The sequence below is a fragment of the Astyanax mexicanus genome, chromosome 1 (genome assembly GCF_023375975.1).
Source record: "Astyanax mexicanus isolate ESR-SI-001 chromosome 1, AstMex3_surface, whole genome shotgun sequence".
NCBI lineage: Eukaryota > Metazoa > Chordata > Actinopteri > Characiformes > Acestrorhamphidae > Astyanax > Astyanax mexicanus.
The window spans coordinates 38,446,093-38,464,940 of NC_064408.1; the positions used below are offsets into that span (position 1 = coordinate 38,446,093).

Genomic DNA, 18,848 nt, shown 5'->3' on the forward strand with positions numbered 1-18,848 from the left:
GAAAATAGTGAGCGTGGTTAGCGGGTAATGCTAATGCTAAATTCAATTTATCTTTGACTACTCCAGTATATCCATGTCTGGCACAAGTTAAAAACAATGTCTTGCCTACTGTACAGTTTGTAATAGTGATTTTAGGATTGCCCAGGGGTAACTACAGGATTGCAAAAGGCATGTTGAGGTGAGTTAATATCCTTTGGTGTGTGGGAGTTTTTTTTTTTTTTTTTTTTTTAAAGGGACACACTTTGATTTGTCAACCAGTTCTGATCGCAGAGGGCGACAGTACCAATACATTGAAAACCCCTTAGTATTTTAAAAGTTTGAGTCTTTGAGTAACAGTGTCTTGCTGCCATCATCCTGATGCTGCTGTGCTGCAATGCATTTTTTAATTTTTACAGAAAACTATGGCGAGGTCTATGATGATATCATACCTGCTGAAGAGAGCCCACACATTACAACAGGTTTGGATATTTTAATACGTACGATTTATTGTGGACACATGGTAAACATGCAAATTATATTTGCTTTTCACCTTAATCAAAAATATATCTATAAATGTCTGTGCAGCATACATTATTGTGGTTTTCTAAATTATGATAATAAAGTGTGATTTTTTTCACACCTATAAAGAATGTGTCTTCTTTTTTTTTTCATTTTTAAAAGCACACTGAGCAACATGTTTCAGTTAATTAATGCATTAATGCATGTTTTAGATAAATAAATTAATCATTACAGAGAGAATAAAGGTTTTCTCAACCACCCTCGTGGTCCCATGGGCTCACAAGTTCCTGGCAGCGCCAGAGTCGGCCCATTTCTCATTATAGATTAAGCAAGTTTGGACTCTTGTACTTTGTCAGAACGAACTTGGTAAGTTCGGCTCACGAGTGCATACTCCAGAGAACAGGACTTTTATTTTGTAATTGGAACTGCTGTGATCAGTAGAGTAGTAGGTACATCCTTAGATGCATTTCCACAAACATACCCTACACCCGCCTCACAGGGCAGACAAACCGTCTTTGTTTGGTCCATCGCTCACCAGCCTTGCTGTAGTTCACAGGGAACCCACAATATTCCCACACTTAATCAGAGTTTCTGTAATCAGGATTAAAACTAGTTTTATATACTCTGTAAAAGCATGAGAAACACAAAAAAGTTGTTTGTATGTGTAGTTAAAAGAAACTGTGACTTATCTTCATGGTGGATGTTATGTGTTTGGATCTGCTGTCTGCAGGTGCAGCTTTAATGCTGAATTTTGTGTGTTTACTCTCTCTGAAGTTTGTCTCCAGAAGGTAGCTGACTTTGTACCTTCCTTTGCCCACAGACACACACACACACACACACACAGACACAAGGAGGTGGAGCTGTGTTAATTAGTGCTGACGCTTTTTAAAAATATGGCGAAATGAAAAAAAGCTTCTTCTGATTTGTCACTGAAAATGTTTGATAATTTCCTCTCCTCTTTCTAATAAGGTCATAGTGAGTGTGATTGGCGGCTGTGGGGAATCTCTCTCTCTCTCTCTCAGGTTCTTGAGTCTTATCTGGCTGAGTAGAGGTAAAGCTTGTTCTGCTGCTGAGTTGAGCAGTGTGTGTGCAAGAGATGGACATCCGAGTTCTACTCATTTTTCTATTGACCACTGTCACTCTCGTCACATCTGGTAAGTATAATATACTGGTAAAAAAAAAAATATATATATATATATAATATATACAGCATATTTAAACTAACTTTGTGGACTGTATGTATACTGGCCTCTTTTTCTGTTAGGATGTTGTTGGAAAGGCAGTGAATGGTATAAATTCCTTTATCCTCGAAGAACTTAACTACTTTCTCCACATCGGGCCGGGGATTGTCATGCACCGTGAGAAACCACGGACTCACTGCGCCAGCGTAGGGTCTTACAATGGGTTCAACGATTTCATCTCAATACCTAAGAGCAGGCAGGGTACTGTTGTCTAACCTGTAGAGGCCTGGGCATCTACAGGCCTCCCCAGACCATCACTGATCCCCCACCAAACCAGACATGCTGAATGATGTTGCATAAAGTGGCATTTAATTGAAAAGTATATATTTACTTTTTGATCTTACATTCATGTGATTTACACTTTGCTATCATCCAGTCAGCCCATTTTAGTATTGCTATAGAAGTACAAATTAGTGAACTGATTTCTTATGATCTCTAAATGGGAGCTTTTTATGTCCATGATTTGGTTTAAATGTATTTCAGCCTTGTTTGAGTATTATTAGTTGAGTATAAGTGTAATTATTCTCTGATTATCAGTGTGTTTGTTTTTTTCTCCACACAGACAGTGTGAGGTTGGTGGATGGTGGGAGCCGCTGTGCTGGGAGAGTGGAAGTTCTTCATAGAGGACATTGGGGAACAGTGTGTGATGATTACTGGGATATGAGAGATGCTGCAGTGGTGTGTAGAGAGCTGGGCTGTGGGGAAGCCATAGATGCACCACGGAGAGCTCGCTTTGGATCAGGATCAGGACCGATCTGGGTGGAATATGCTAACTGTGCTGGATCAGAGTCTTCACTGAAGAACTGTAGGTCGTATGATTGGGGTAGACAGAGATGTAATCATGATGAAGACGCTGGTGCTGTTTGTGCAGATAAGATGCAAAAAAATAAAACATATTACACAGAGATGTAAACAAATGTGATGAGGCCTGTGTTGGAATGTACTGAATTAATTAAACAACTGTTAGTTGTTTTATATACACCCCTGTAAAAAAACTTCTTTGTAACATGAAAAGTTTAAGCCTGAACCTAAATTCACTTTCATACACTTAATAAATGGATTATTACAGAGGTGGTTTTGAATGCTTTGGTTTAGAATTAGCAACTAAGAAATAATATATATATATGTATATATATATATATATATATATATACATATATATATATATATATATATATATATTTAAAATCCTTGTATTTCAGTTAATGAAAAGTGCAAAATATAAAAATCACTGCCCCATATTATTTAATTCCCTTCTATTCAAATTAACCTCCCAGCCCTCCCAATGCTGTGTGTTAATATTAACGTACATGTTCTCTTTGCTCTTATAAACACATTGTAGAAGTCAGATTGGTGGGCAGATCTCGCTGCTCTGGGAGAGTGGAGGTTCTTCATGGAGAGAGCTGGGTCACAGTGTGTGATGCTGACTTTGACCAGCAGGGTGCAGAGGTTGTGTGTCGAGAGCTGGGCTGTGGTTCTCCTGTGGAGGTTCTGGGAGCAGCTGCTTTTGGTAGAGGGGAGAGTCCGGTGTGGTCAGAGGAGCTTCAGTGTAGAGGAAACGAATCTCAGATTCACTTCTGTCCAAAATCATCTTCACTCAAACACAACTGCTCCCATGATGATGATGTGGGACTGGTGTGTTCTGGTGAGAGCTACATATTTTATTTATTTTTTCTTTTTAGAGTCTTGATGAAAAGATGTTCTTTTCTTAGTGGTCAGTGTATAATGTACTTCATGAAACATATTCTTCTTAATTCTTTTATTGATATAGTCCATATTTGTGCATGCTGGAATATAGCACATGTGAATAGCATTAAAATGAAGTTTTACCAGATTTTAAAAGATGCAAAATGAGGTTTGAGTTGTGCATTCAATCTTTCTCTTTCTGCTCTTTAGAAAGTGTGAGGTTGGTGGATGGTGGGAGTCGCTGTGCTGGGAGAGTGGAGGTTCTTCATAAAGGACAGTGGGGAACAGTGTGTGATGATAACTGGGATATGATAGATGCTGCAGTGGTGTGTAGAGAGCTGGGCTGTGGAGAAGCTGTAGATGCACTTAGTGGTGCTTACTTTGGATCAGGATCAGGACCTATCTGGATGGATAATGTGGAGTGTAGAGAATCAGAATCCATACTAAAGAACTGTAAATCAGCAGGATGGGGTAAACATAACTGTAATCATCCTAAAGATGCTGGAGTCATCTGTTCAAGTGAGTTACACTAAAAACTTAGTATGAACTTCTGTAATCAAAAAACCTTTTAACCCACTGCATAATGTTTATTATATTTTGATCATACCTAGGAGTCAGGCTGGTTGGAGGTTCTCACTGCTCTGGGAGAGTGGAGGTTCTTCATGGAGAGAGCTGGGTCACAGTGTGTGATTCTGACTTTAACCAGCAGGGTGCAGAGGTTGTGTGTCGAGAGCTGGGCTGTGGTTCTCCTGTGGAGGTTCTGGGAGCAGCTGCTTTTGGTAGAGTGGAGGGTCAGGTGTGGTCAGAGGAGCTTCAGTGTAGAGGCAACGAATCTCAGATTCACTTCTGTCCAAAATCATCTTCACTCAAACACAACTGCTCCCATGATAATGATGTGGGACTGGCATGTTCTGGTAGGTATTTCACTTCCTTTTGTCAATTTCACACAAAACATTGACAAAAACACACATCCACTAAATTCAGATAACAGACAGGTGACGGAGACATAATAAAGGAATGATAGGAATAATAAATTATTTCATTTAGACTAAGATGAGTAATATTTAAGGAACTACACATACAGTGTGTAATGCAACATGTCAGATGCGTGGCATTCCTAATGTGCTTTCACTAATGTGATTTTGCGATGTGGTAGAGTGCTGATCGTGGGTCCAACAGTATCCAGCACTTTTTAGTGGATTAGTGGATTGACCTGTCAATGTGTTTAGCCATGGCATAGCACATCTTTCTTCTGACTAGCCTTGTAATCTGATGCTTTCTTCTGGGTGCAGTGTTTTTGGATGATCAATGTACACAAATACTATACTGTAGGTGACAAGCGAAGACTTGTTGGTGGTCCTCACGCATGCTCTGGGAGAGTAGAGAAGCTTCATCGGAATTCTTGACTTCCAGTGTGTGATGCTGACTTTAACCAGCAGGATGCAGAGGTTGTGTGCAGCTGGGAGCTGGGCTGTGGTTCTCCTGTGGAGGTTCTGGGAGCAGCAGCTTTTGGTAGAGCAGAGGGTCAGATGTGGTCAGAGGAGCTTCAGTGTAGAGGAAACGAATCTCATATGTACCTCTGCCAGACATCTCCTTCCTTGAAACCCAACTGCTCTCACAACAAGGATGTGGGACTAAGATGCTCTGGTATGATGAAGTATGTTTGTAAAAGATTTAGATTAGTACTAAACTGTGAGCAATTAGTTTGTAATTACTGTATTTTTTTATTATTGTATTGTATTATTGTTGCCTACTGTTTTTCCTCTGTAAATTCAGGTCACACTCAGGCTCGGCTGATGAACGGCTCAGATTCCTGTTCTGGTCGAGTGGAGCTCCAGTACCTCAGTGAGTGGGGTACAGTGTGTGATGTAAGCTGGGATATGAGAGCTGCCAGTGTCCTCTGTGCTCAGCTGAAGTGTGGGAGTTCTGTGGCTGTGTTGGGGTCAGACTGGTTTGGGGAGGTCAGTGGCCGGATCTGGGCTGATGTGTTTGATTGTCAGGGAAACGAAACACACCTGTTAAAGTGTCCCATTTCATCATGGAGTCGAACTGCATGCTCTCATAAACAGTATGCTGGAGTTATCTGTAGTGGTGAGATCTTACAGTTGCAGTATAATAAATAACTCAAAGTTTATTACTCCCTCATTTTAAGCCAAGTAATATATTTTTTTCTCTTCAGGTTCTTCTCTGGCGTCTCATGAGGGAGGAGTGCGGTTGTCTGGAGGGATGGAGTGTGAGGGGGAGGTGGAGGTGTTCTTCAGGCAGGACTGGAGGAGAGTTCTGCTGGACTCCTGGAGTGAGTCTGAGGCCTCTGTGGTCTGCAGACAGCTGGGCTGTGGTTCTGTACTCAACACCTCCAGCTCCTCTTCATCCAGTCCTGAACACAGCTTGTGTGTGACGGGTTTCAACTGCTCTGGGAGTGAAGCTCATCTGAGGAACTGCAGCAGCTCACAAGCAGTTAACTGCAGCTCCACAGTACAGCTCTACATCACCTGCTCTGGTAAGCATTGCACAGTTAATAAATGCATAATTTTATTTGTATGTATGATAACATGCAAAAGTGCCTCTATTATCCATATTTTTGAACATTTGAGAATAATTATTTGGCAAATATGAGTACATATACACAACACATATCTTGTGAAAGGAGTTTGAAAACATCTTTTGTATTTGTGTAAATTTTAGGTACATCTAACACAGTCCACAGCTCCATCAGGCTGGTTGGTTCTGGGGGAGACTGTGCAGGAAGGCTGGAGGTTTTCCACAGTGGATCATGGGGGACAGTGAGTGATGAATTGTGGGATATTGAGGATGCGCAGGTGGTCTGCAGACAGCTGCAGTGTGGAGTCGCCCTCAGTGCTCCAGTACCGGTACCAGCCCGGTTTGGATCTGGAACTGGACCCATTTGGCTGAATGAGGTGGAGTGTGAGGGGAACGAGGCGTCTCTGTGGAACTGCAGATATCAGCTGTGTGGAGAGGATGAATGTGGACACAAGGATGATGTAGGAGTCGTGTGCTCAGGTACTTCGTATCTTGAATTGCTCAGTTTGTAATGATCTTGTAATCAAGTACCAATGCCCTATCTATGTACAACTGGAGGTACATTTTGAATAATTAAAGAAGAAACTTTTGCACGTTTAAATCAATGTGCATAACTAGCTAGCTATCTTTCTCCCGCCAGAGTATAAAGAGATCAGACTGACTGAGGGCTGTGAGGGGAATCTGGAGGTGTACTTTAATGGAACCTGGGGGAATGTGTGTGTAAATGGGATGACTGATGAAACGGCAAAATTGATCTGTCGAGAGCTGAACTGTGGAAGAACTGGCAGTGAGTCTTGGTCTAAAGCAAGAGTGGAATCAGCTCCTAACTGGCTGGATAATGTAAAATGTAGGAAACATGACTCCACTCTGTGGCACTGTCCATCTTCTTCCTGGGGGGAGAACAGGTGTGATAATCGCAATGAGGTTGCTTGCTTTACCTGCTCAGGTAGGCAGATATGATGAGGTGTTAAAGACTTTAAAGAATGCTAGAACTAATGTAGTTTGTAATTGGAATTTCATAATATTTGATTTTTTTTGTCCTACCACAGAGAATGGAAATACACTAGATTTGACAAATTGGCTGTGTGATTCATCTCCTCATGAGAGACCGTGCTCAAGTAAGAAAACTTATCATTATCAAAATGATCATGTCTTTGATAAACTACATTTTCTTTCTTTTTGACTGCATGTTCTGCCAGCATGCTTTCACTAATAAGCAATTCTTGTCTTTGCTCGCACTGTTTTATTTGTAGTTTGCATATTTTTTTGCACTTTAACATATTTTAGATAACACTTCTACAGTGATATTTTTAACAAAGGTTTAGAGAGGGATTCTGGGTAATGGAGTCCATCAGAGTGTCTATGTAAGTCTGAGGAATTCAGGTGTAGACAGGACAGGTGTGGTGGATGGGGGTGGGTAATATGGCCCTAAAACAATATCACGATGTTTCATGGCATTTATCGCGATAACAGTACTCTTGGTGATATGACAAAACACTGAATTAAAGATATTATTTTAAAAATACACTACTGAAACAAAATAAAAATTAAATTCTGTTTTTGCATATGATATGGCACCCCCCCAAACTACGATATAAAAAAATACAAGACTTTTTATCAGATGGTAACGGACATCAGTGATCAAGAAAGTCATGATACTATTAATGCACTCTATATAATCTATATAATTAATAATAAAGTAAAATGAATAATATTGGACAGATAAAAACAGCAACCCCAGTGGTGCCCTGCAGTGGTAATTAGGGGTGGATGATATGGCACGATATTTCAGGGTATAGTATCGTTTTTTGCGTTTGATACGATATGGCACAGCCCTAGTGGTGGAAATAACAGGTGTAACAGACAGCTTGCTGAAGACAGACAAACTACGCTCTATTAGAAGCAATATCTTATTTAAAAAAATATTAGTTTAAAAAAATCAACTGTTTCAACTAAAACGGTAAAACAAGGTAAGTGCTTTTTTTTTTTTACTATGGCTACTTCTGTTTTTTTTTCTCCTGCTCTCTTCTGCTTGTATATATTTTTCATCTTACAATGCTTTTTTGTGGTTTACCACATCTCTACAGGTGCTGGTCAACGAATTAGAATAATTTGAAATAGTGCAATCATGAAATTCTTTGAATGCATTTTTTGTGCAGAAAGCAAATCAGGTGTTCACCGCACCTGTCCTACTCGTTAGACTAATCACAGAACTCGTTACCTGGAAAAAAATTTGCTCAGCTGAGCTTTCCAAAAGGCCCATTTAGGCCATTTAACTGTGACACTGTTGTTTTATTGAATTAGAATAATGGAGAAACCGTTTCATTGAATTAGAATAAATGCTCGAATTTTTGTTTTCTGTGAAGAGTGTTCACTGTGCAGTATAAAGTCAGGGTTGAGTAGAATTTCTAAGTTGTAAAATCAATCATGGGTAAGCAGCGCGACCTCTCAACCGGAATAGTGGCTCAAATTCAAGCCCTTCGCCAACAAGGCTTGACCCAAACTAAAATTGCTGAGCAGCTCGGCATCAGCCAGTCTTCCGTCTGCAAAGCTCTCAAGAAAAACTGCAGCAAGCGCACCAACTGTTCCGGCGTCCGAAAAACTTCTGCTCGCGACAACAAGCAGCTGAGAAAGATCGCAGTCAGCAACCGGTTCAAGTCCACTTCCGAGCTCACCGACTTGTGGAACAAGCAAACCGGCGCTGACGTCTCCAGATCAACCACTTACCGTCGTCTGCGCCAACTCGGCTTCAAATCTCGCGTTCCAGCAGTAAAACCGATGCTGAACAAGAAACAAATGGAGAAACGGCTGAAGTGGGCCAAAGAACACGGCGAGTGGACTGCTGAAGACTGGCAGAAAGTGGTCTTCAGTGACGAATCACGCTTCTGCAGCTCCTTCGGTGACCAAGGTCCTCGTGTCTGGCGTCGTGGTGGCGAAACCTACAACCACGAGTGCGTGAAAAGATCCGTCAAGTTTCCCCAGAGCGTTATGGTCTGGGGATGCATGTCCGCTCGAGGTGTAGGGAAACTCTGCTTCCTCAAGAAGACCGTCAATGCTGCCGTATATCATGATATTCTGGAAACGTTCCTGATTCCGACTGTTGAGGAACAGTTCGGCGAAGAAGACTTCATATTTCAACAGGATCTTGCACCGGCTCATGCGGCAAAGTCGACCAAAGATTGGTTCACTAAAAAACAGCTTGAAGTTTTGGCATGGCCGGCCAACTCGCCTGACCTCAATGTCATTGAAAACCTTTGGGCCATCGTCAAGCGGAAAATTCGCGACAGAAAGCCTACTACGCTGGCCCAACTGAAGCACAACATCGCCACTGCCTGGGAAGCTGTGAGTGCGGAAACTTGCGACAAGCTGGTCAAATCGATGCCGCGGAGACTTCAGGCAGTCATACAAGCCAAGGGGGCAGCCACAAAATACTGAGAAAGTGATGATTGTAATTATAATAAAAATTATTCTAATTCAATGAAACGGTTTCTCCATTATTCTAATTCCATAAAACAACAGTGTCACAGTTAAATGGCCTAAATGGGCCTTTTGGAAAGCTCAGCTGAGCAAATTTTTTTCCAGGTAACGAGTTCTGTGATTAGTCTAACGAGTAGGACAGGTGCGGTGAACACCTGATTTGCTTTCTGCACAAAAAATGCATTCAAAGAATTTCATGATTGCACTATTTCAAATTATTCTAATTCGTTGACCAGCACCTGTATAAGAACATATTTCATCATACAGTATATACGACTGTTGTAAATGTTTGTAAGACTTTGATGGATAATCATTTTTTTCCCTCTGTGGTGTGTTTGTAGAGCACATTCCTCTGAGGCTGAGGGGAGGAGTAGGAAGCTGTTCTGGATGGCTGCAGGTGTATCATAATAAAACATGGGGGTCTGTATGTGCTGATCTGTGGGACATCAGGGATGCTCAGGTGGTCTGCAGGCAGCTGGGTTGTGGGCCGGCGCTGAGTGCTAATAGAAGAGCTGCTGATGGTTCTGGTGGAGGAACTATCTGGATGAACAGAGTGAAGTGTAGAGGGAATGAGATTCACCTGTGGGACTGTCCTCATTCCCTGAAGAACCACACTGACGGCTCCCACAGTGCTGGAGTCACTTGTGGAGGTCAGAGGAACAGACACAACTGAATATATTTGCCTCCTAACTGTTACAGAAACTTTACACATGCTTGAGAAAAATACTAACATCACATTGTTATTTTATGCTCACTCACTAGGCTTCCTGTATCATACTTTGCCTTTAAATAATAAAAGAGGACAGATGGGACATTTTGTCTTGCAAGGTCAGGGACCACTTTTCTCCATTGTAAACAGGCTTGATAGCAACTTCGGTAACTATTGTTGATCATAATGTTGGTTACACACATTTGGTTTCCATCATTTAATAATTGTAATGTTTTTGGGAAGGATAGAAAGTAACAATAGTGAGAGTCTGTATGTGCTTTGCACCAGTCTGTCTAGATCATTCTGTGTTTATAGACATTTCATATGTCATCTTCCATAATATTCATCACAAAATTATTCACATCCAATAAAAGGACTGTGTTCATGTATAAATTGTCTATACATTTTGTATATTTGTTTTTTAGATTCTCAACCACAGACAAGAAGAATCATAATTCCACAAACTCCTCCACCAGCTGTTCCCTCCATCTATCCAGTGTCTCTCCTGGTTCTGGGATCTGTGCTCTTCCTGGCCTTAGTGCTTCTGGTTGTGCTGTTTTATCAGAACAGAGTGCTCAGGAGAGGTAGGGGGATTCAGAGATCATCTACAATCCACTTTCTGTACTTTCTCTAATCATCATTAGTACTTCAATCTGTCATCAGTCTTCTCTTCTACTGAACTGACTCCATGTTTCTCTCTGTCTCTCTCACAGTGATCTCTAAGAGGAGGAAGACTTCAGCTGAGCCTGTCTATGAGGAGATTGACACCAGGCTCATCCCTAAAAGAATTACTGTCTCAACTGAAAGTAAGAGTAAAATGTTTTTTTTTTCTCTCAAAGCAGAAATGTCTGGTCTTTACAGAAATAATGTAGCAGTTACCGTATTTTTCGGACTATAAGGCGCACCATATTATAAGGCGCACGATGAGTGAACGGTCTATTTTTAGTGTTAGTCCATACACAAGGCGCACTGGATTATAAGGCGCACTAAATGAAACTTTATTTATATCAGTAACAATAACTCTGAGCAATAAATCCTTCACAATATCCGCGACGCTCCTGACAACGGTAGCCGCAACGCTCCGACAGACCATAATATTATGTTGAAGCACAGCAAGTACGTATTACTCCGCGACGCTCCTGACAACGGTAGCCGCAACGCTCCGACAGACCATAATATTATGTTGAAGCACAGCAAGTACCGCATTACTCCGCGAGGCTTCTGACTATAATAGCGTGTTGTGCCGAATTCGGTGAATAAAACGGTTTTAAAACAGAGATAAAGATTGGATAAGTTTCATTTCTGGATGAAGTGATTTCCAGCGCTGTTTGGATATAACTGTGGATTACAGGAGACTGGATTGATGGATTCTCTTTAGTCTGGACGCGTTTTGAAGGTAGGACCTGTGGCTGAGCGCGGGTGTGTGTTCGGGGGGTGGCGGCAGTGACCGGAGGTTACCCCAGGACAAAAGGAGAGCCTTTTATTACTGGAAACATGCGCTCTGACGCAGCTCTAATTCATGAAACATACATCCTACAGTAAAAGCACAGTTCTGGAATCCGGAGAGCCAGACGGTTCGAATGGTGTATGACATGACCGCATTCGATGAAATATGGACGAACGATAAACGCAAATATGAGAGTTTCGGGCATATTTCGCCCTAAATGTTTATTTTCTGAAAGGATATTCCGCTAAATAGGCTAAATAGCTCAAAAGCAGAGATTCTAAGCTTTAAAATGGTATATTGGATGTCTATATTGAACCTGTAACTGTTCATAACTATTCAGAAACACAGCCAGTTATGAAATATTAAATATTTCTGGCCCGCCGGTGGGCCAGCGCGTGTTAAGAGGTTAACTTTACTTAGAAGTGGGCGCTAAAAAGAAACAGTTTGTGCTATTACCCCAGAACGGGTGGAAAGGAAAGTTTACCGGCACCTTGTTCTGGCCACGGAGCTACAGTGGAAACTAGCTACCCTGAACCACAGCCGAGAGGCAGTACGGTAACCGCGCGCTAGCCCAAGAGGGGGATCTTTTTCTGGCGTGGGTGAGGAATTCTGCACAACAGAGCGCCGTGTACCACATAAAATCGAGGTCAGTAAACACAAGCAAAATCCATACACAAGGCGCACTGCATTATAAGGCGCAATGACGATTTTTGGGAAAAAATAAGTCTTTTAAGTGCGCCTTATAGCCCGAAAAATACGGTAATCAAATACTTGTCAGATAACTCTCTTTTCATATTGTTATATTTTAGTAGTGTTTTTTTTGTAGATTTTCTTCCTTTGTTAATAAATTACACCAATTTATCTACAGTTGTGGTCAAAAGTTTACATACACTTGTAAAAAAACATAATGTTATGGCTGTCTTGAGTTTTCAATAAGTTCTACAACTCTTATTTTTCTGTGATAGAGTGATCGGAACACATACATGTTTGTCACAAAAAACAGTCATAAAATTTGGTTCTTTCATAAATTTATTATGGGTCTGCTGAAAATGTCACCAAATCTGCTGGGTCAAAAATATACATACAGCAACAAAATTTGTCAATTTTGGTGATGTAGCGAGTTGTGTCAATCAAATTAGCTTCATGTCATGGCCTCTTCACTTCTTGTAAGTGATTCTGATTGACTACAGCTGTTGACTTCTCATGAGCCCATTTAAATAGGGCTCATTTGACCCAGTGATTAGACTCAGCTACAAAAGCTACAATGGGAAAGTCAAAGGAACTCAGTGTGGATCTGAAAAAGCGAATTATTGACTTGAACAAGTCAGGGAAGTCACTTGGAGCCATTTCAAAGCAGCTACAGGTCCCAAGAGCAACTGTGCAGACAATTATACGCAAGTATAAAGTGCATGGAACAGTTGTGTCACTGCCACGATCAGGAAGAAAACGCAAGCTATCACATGCTGCCGAGAGGAGATTGGTCAGGATGGTCAAGAGTCAACCAAGAATCACCAAGAAGCAGCTCTGCAAGGATTTGGAAGCTGATGGAACACAGGTGTCAGTCTCCACAGTCAAGCGTGTTTTACATCGCCATGGACTGAGAGGCTGCCGTGCAAGAAAGAAGCCCTTGTTTCAGAAAAGGCACCTTAAGACTCGGCTGAAGTTTGCTGCTGATCACATGGACAAAGATAAAACCTTCTGGAGGAAAGTTCTCTGGTCAGACGAAACAAAAATTGAGCTGTTTGGCCACAACACCCAGCAATATGTTTGGAGGAGAAAAGGTGAGGCCTTTAATCCCAGGAACACCATGCCTACTGTCAAACATGGTGGTGGTAGTATTATGCTCTGGGGATGTTTTGCTGCCAGTGGAACTGGTTCTTTGCAGAAAGTAAATGGGATAATGAAGAAGGAGGATTACCTCCAAATTCTGCAGGAAAACTTAAAACCATCAGCCCGAAGGTTGGGTCTTGGGCGCAGTTGGGTGTTCCAACAAGACAATGACCCAAAACACACATCAAAAGTGGTAAAGGAATGGCTAAACCAGGCTAGAATTAAGGTTTTAGAATGGCCTTCCCAAAGTCCTGACTTAAACCCCATTGAGAACATGTGGACAGTGCTAAAGAAACGGGTTCATGCAAGAAAACCATCACATTTAGCTGAACTGCACCAATTCTGTCAAGAAGAGTGGTCAAACATTCGACCTGAAGCTTGCCAGGAGCTTGTGGATGGCTACCAAAAGCGCCTAGTTGCCGTGAAAATGGCCAAGGGACATGTAACCAAATACTAATGTTGCTGTATGTATATTTTTGACCCAGCAGATTTGGTGACATTTTCAGCAGACCCATAATAAATTTATGAAAGAACCAAATTTTATGACTGTTTTTTGTGACAAACATGTATGTGTTCCGATCACTCTATCACAGAAAAATAAGAGTTGTAGAACTTATTGAAAACTCAAGACAGCCATAACATTATGTTTTTTTACAAGTGTATGTAAACTTTTGACCACAACTGTATCTTTTCTTCCCACTGAATAATGTTACACACTTACACATGTGAAGATAAAATTATGTTTTTTGGAATAAAATATATGTAAATGAAATAAAAAGCCAACTGAAAATACATATTAGTAATATCAGTTTATTATAATATGTTTTAGGTAAAGCAGATAATGAGGAAATGCAGTTAAGTAATGTCATTTTTGCTGGACAAACACCTGACAGTGCAGCAGGTGTGCTTCTGTTTTTTTATCTGTCCTTATCACTAATGCCTATTTGCATCTCTGCAGAAAAAAATATATATATTTCTTCAACTTTCCCATGTATAAAGCTAGCAATTTAAAAGAGAAAGATATCAGATGAAATGACCAATATCAGTCATTAAGAATTTTGTTTCTTTTTTTTTTTTTTTGCAGAGGAAGAACCAGATAATTACGATGATGTTATTGTGGAACAAAACTCAAACATTGTGATGGGTCTGTAGAGTTATGTATGAGTGAGCAAATTCTAATCTTAACAACTAAAACTTCCCTAATAAAAGTCATGTTCACTTTATTTTTGTTAGAAAACATGCTGGAGATCTACGATGATGTCATGGAGGTCACTGCTGGACACATTGCGGCAGGTTTGTTTCTTACATTGTTACAATAATAATAATAATAATAATAATAATAATAATAATAATAAATATAGCTGCAAGAGGCGATTTACGGGGTCCGAGGCCAGTTAGGCTTAAAACATGTTGACCAGCATGACTATAATGAGCTACCTGGATGACTAGCATGACCATTAAGAGTAAGCTGGATGACCAGCATGATCAAGCAGAACCTAAGGGTCTGAGTTTTTTCACCAAATGACATTTAGAGTGCAGCAACACAGCACATAAATCCTGCTGAGAGCCTAGTAGTAATGCATAAATATGCCTGTCAGTACATTTCCAACCATCAAGATCATGTTGCCTGTATATATGTGTATGTAATTTTTTGTGTTGATAGGGTCAAAGGTTCCTGTCTTGTGTCCATTTAGGTTTGAAAAAAATATAAATTAGGCATCAGGTTTTTTTTACAATCACAGTAGATTTTTTGTCTTTGTATATGAAAAACAATGTCCAATTTGGCTCCAAATTGGGAATGAAGATCATGTGGTCCGTATATACACTGCTCAAAAAAATAAAGGGAACACTCAAATAACACATCCTAGATCTGAATGAATGAAATATTCTCATTGAATACTTTGTTCTGTACAAAGTTGAATGTGCTGACAACAAAATCACACAAAAATCATCAATGGAAATAAAATTTATTAACCAATGGAGGCCTGGATTTGGAGCCACACACAAAATTAAAGTGAAAAAACACACTACAGGCTGATCCAACTTTAATGTAATGTCCTTAAAACAAGTCAAAATGAGGCTCAGTATTGTGTGTGGCCTACACGTGCCTGTATGACCTCCCTACAACGCCTGGGCATGCTCCTGATGAGGTGGCGGATGGTCTCCTGAGGGATCTCCTCCCAGACCTGGACTAAAGCATCCGCCAACTTCTGGACAGTCTGTGGTGCAACGTGACGTTGGTGGATGGAGCGAGACATGATGTCCCAGATGTGCTCAATCGGATTCAGGTCTGGGGAACGGGCGGGCCAGTCCATAGCTTCAATGCCTTCATCTTGCAGGAACTGCTGACACACTCCAGCCACATGAGGTCTAGCATTGTCCTGCATTAGGAGGAACCCAGGGCCAACCGCACCAGCATATGGTCTCACAAGGGGTCTGAGGATCTCATCTCGGTACCTAATGGCAGTCAGGCTACCTCTGGTGAGCACATGGAGGGCTGTGCGGCCCTCCAAAGAAATGCCACCCCACACCATTACTGACCCACTGCCAAACCGGTCATGCTGAAGGATGTTGCAGGCAGCAGACCGCTCTCCACGGCGTCTCCAGACTCTGTCACGTCTGTCATGTGCTCAGTATGAACCTGCTTTCATCTGTGAAGAGCACAAGGCGCCAGTGGCGAATTTGCCAATCCTGGTGTTCTCTGGCAAATGCCAAGCGTCCTGCACGGTGTTGGGCTGTGAGCACAACCCCCATCTGTGGACGTCGGGCCCTCATACCATCCTCATGGAGTCGGTTTCTAACCGTTTGTGCAGACACATGCACATTTGTGGCCTGCTGGAGGTCATTGTGCAGGGCTCTGGCAGTGCTCCTCCTGTTCCTTCTTGCACAAAGGCGGAGGTAGCGGTCCTGCTGCTCGGTTGTTGCCCTCCTACGGCCTCCTCCACGTCTCCTGGTGTACTGGCCTGTCTCCTGGTAGCGCCTCCAGCCTCTAGACACTACGCTGACAGACACAGCAAACCTTCTTGCCACAGCTCGCATTGATGTGCCATCCTGGATGAGCTGCACTACCTGAGCCACTTGTGTGGGTTGTAGAGTCCGTCTCATGCTACCACGAGTGTGAAAGAACCACCAACATTCAAAACTGACCAAAACATCAGCCAGACAGCATAGGTTCTGAGAAGTGGTCTGTGGTCCCCACCTGCATAACCACTCCTTTATTGAGTGTGTCTTGCTAATTGCCAATAATTTCCACCTGTTGTCTATTCCATTTGCACAACAGCAGGTGAAATTGATTGTCAATCAGTGTTGCTTCCTAAGTGGACAGTTTAATTTCACAGAAGTTTGATTTACTTGGAGTTATATTGTGTTATTTGAGTGTTCCCTTTATTTTTTTGAGCAGTGTATATGTATTTGAATTTGTGTGTTGATAGGGTCAAAGGTTCCCGTCATATGTCCATTTAGGTTTAAAAAATCAATAAGAAAGGCCTCGGGCCTTTAAAATGACTGTTGCTTTTTCGCTGTTGTAGAGGGAAAAAATGTCCGATTTGGCTTGGGAATCAAGATCACATTAGTAGTATGTATATGTATGTAAGTTTGTGTGTTGATAGGGTGAAAGGTTTTTGAAAATAGCGATAAATTAGGACTAAGGCTTTTACAATTACAGTAGATTTTTGGCTTTTGTAGAGGGAAAAAATGTCAGATTTGGCTCTCGGTTGGGAATCAAGATCACATTAGTAGTATATATGTGTTTGTAAATTTGTGTTGATTGGGTCAAAGGTTCCTGTCTTGTGTACATTTAGGTTTAAAAATAGCGATAAATTCTGTAAATGCACAATAGTTAAATTTTCACTGTAGAGCCTCCTGAATGCTCACTTGATTAATACTTGGTAGATGTGCTTGAAATGTAACTTTTAATGAGTGTCTTAAATATTTTTGACATGCCAAAAACTTTGACAGAGTTTTGGCCCTCATATACATGTAGGGTACAAGTTACGTCCTGATTGGAAATTGTTTAGCCTGTCAAAAGCCAAGATGATATTTGCCAATCCAAAGCTTGATAACTTGTATGGTTCCTGAGAAACACAAAGTGATGCTGATTTAGCACTGAAACATCTTTCTTAGTCTGGGTTTAAGCCTAATCCAGCTCTTGGAATGCAGCCAATGTTTTTCCAGTTAGTATTATTTTGCTAAATTTGTATATAAAAAATCAATTATTCAACTCCACATATTAGTATTTGGTATATCCACCTTGCTTTGCAGAAACAGCTGAGAGTCTTTCGGATTAAATATGCCGCAGCTCCCCCTCTGAGAGCAGCATTTTCATGCTGAGAGTAAAATATATGGAGCAGATTTGCAGCAGCTCCAGTGCTGCTTTGGCCTGGTGACTCAGGATTATGGTCTTTTTAAGCTTCTCTCAAGCTTTAGTTTCTTATCAGACTGATTAAGTTTCATCTGCAGTGTCCGTTCCTCCCTCAGTGAAAGTGCCACCTACATCTCTTCACTGGACAGGCTATATATTTTTAGAGTCCAGCTGGTCTGATCTACAGACATGAATATCACAACAGTCCTTGTGAAAAGGAAGAATACTTAAATTAGGTAAATAAAACAAAAATTACATTTTTAATTGAATATACATTTTTAACAATATTTTTTCCCAGTAGCATTAGTGTGTACAAAATATTTGCATGAATACTCAAATTACTAAATTTACAATATCCTTCAAGTGTATTTAAAATTATGTTTAAAAACACATACTTGAATCTACTAAAGTTTACTCAAGTTATATGAAAAAAACATTCAAAAGTACAATCAAATGTGTTTATGTTGTATTTAAATATAGCTCAATTACAGTTTCAAATTCAAATATACTCAAGTTGTCTGGAGTTGTTCCAAAATTGTACATTTAGTATGTATTTAAGTACGTATTAATTTTAATGTTAAAAGTATGAACTTTTCCATGTTAAGTATGCTTTAAAAAAATATACTTGAATGCGCTTTTCTTTTACAAGGGAATGCTGGGCTTTCGACACTTTTATTTCTGGAGAAAAGGAATGTACAACTTTTGTCTTTAATTAAAATAAAAATGTGCAAAGATGTTTAACATAATCCCTGTGTCCAAGTGGAACAGCTGACAGTCAATATTGGAAGCTGGTGAAATTCTTGCCCTCAGATGCCCTTACATTAAAAACATCATGAGCACGAGCCTGTACTAATTCAATGTATGGACTCAGGAACGCTTAGAGAAATAAATCTGTGAACACTGTAACATGCAAAGCCACGCATCACCACAACTCAAAAACGCTGCTATCTTCTCATTCAATAAAATGTATTTATAAAAGCTATTGGATAAAAAACTTTTAACAATAATTTTAGTTTTCTTTGCTTTTTATTGTTCTATGTATTGCTCTTTTATTGCAAC

The 18,848-nt window shown here is 40.7% G+C and overlaps 3 protein-coding genes across 22 annotated transcripts in view; 1 reads left to right on the forward strand and 2 right to left on the reverse strand.

Annotated features, from left to right (window-relative positions):
* tbc1d8b (TBC1 domain family member 8B) overlaps nt 1–18,848 on the reverse strand; it is a 252,375-nt gene that overhangs the window by 213,456 nt on the left and 20,071 nt on the right. The gene's annotated exons all lie outside the window — the stretch shown is intronic.
* arap1a (ArfGAP with RhoGAP domain, ankyrin repeat and PH domain 1a) overlaps nt 1–18,848 on the reverse strand; it is a 248,677-nt gene that overhangs the window by 158,095 nt on the left and 71,734 nt on the right. The window lies entirely within an intron of this gene.
* The window catches only part of LOC111192921 (deleted in malignant brain tumors 1 protein-like), a 51,806-nt gene that overhangs the window by 32,089 nt on the left and 869 nt on the right, over nt 1–18,848 (forward strand). For 4 of the 20 annotated variants that reach the window (XM_049477179.1, XM_049477170.1, XM_049477188.1 and 1 more), the window contains 14 exons: nt 3,189–3,384; nt 3,636–3,944; nt 4,037–4,339; nt 5,202–5,516; nt 5,605–5,925; nt 6,111–6,446; nt 7,016–7,084; nt 9,785–10,093; nt 10,578–10,736; nt 10,866–10,958; nt 14,259–14,330; nt 14,514–14,573; nt 14,663–14,722; nt 17,906–18,008. In XM_049477179.1, the coding sequence (XP_049333136.1) occupies nt 3,189–3,384; nt 3,636–3,944; nt 4,037–4,339; nt 5,202–5,516; nt 5,605–5,925; nt 6,111–6,446; nt 7,016–7,084; nt 9,785–10,093; nt 10,578–10,736; nt 10,866–10,958; nt 14,259–14,330; nt 14,514–14,573; nt 14,663–14,722; nt 17,906–17,982 (2,679 nt within the window). In that variant the 3' untranslated portion in view covers nt 17,983–18,008. Of the gene's footprint in view, nt 1–3,125; nt 3,385–3,635; nt 3,945–4,036; nt 4,340–4,861; nt 5,073–5,201; nt 5,517–5,604; nt 5,926–6,110; nt 6,447–6,606; nt 6,942–7,015; nt 7,085–9,784; nt 10,094–10,205; nt 10,349–10,577; nt 10,737–10,865; nt 10,959–14,258; nt 14,331–14,513; nt 14,723–17,905; nt 18,009–18,848 lie in introns of those variants that run through there. The other 16 variants (XM_049477067.1, XM_049477132.1, XM_049477210.1 and 13 more) reach the window with 16 other exon arrangements.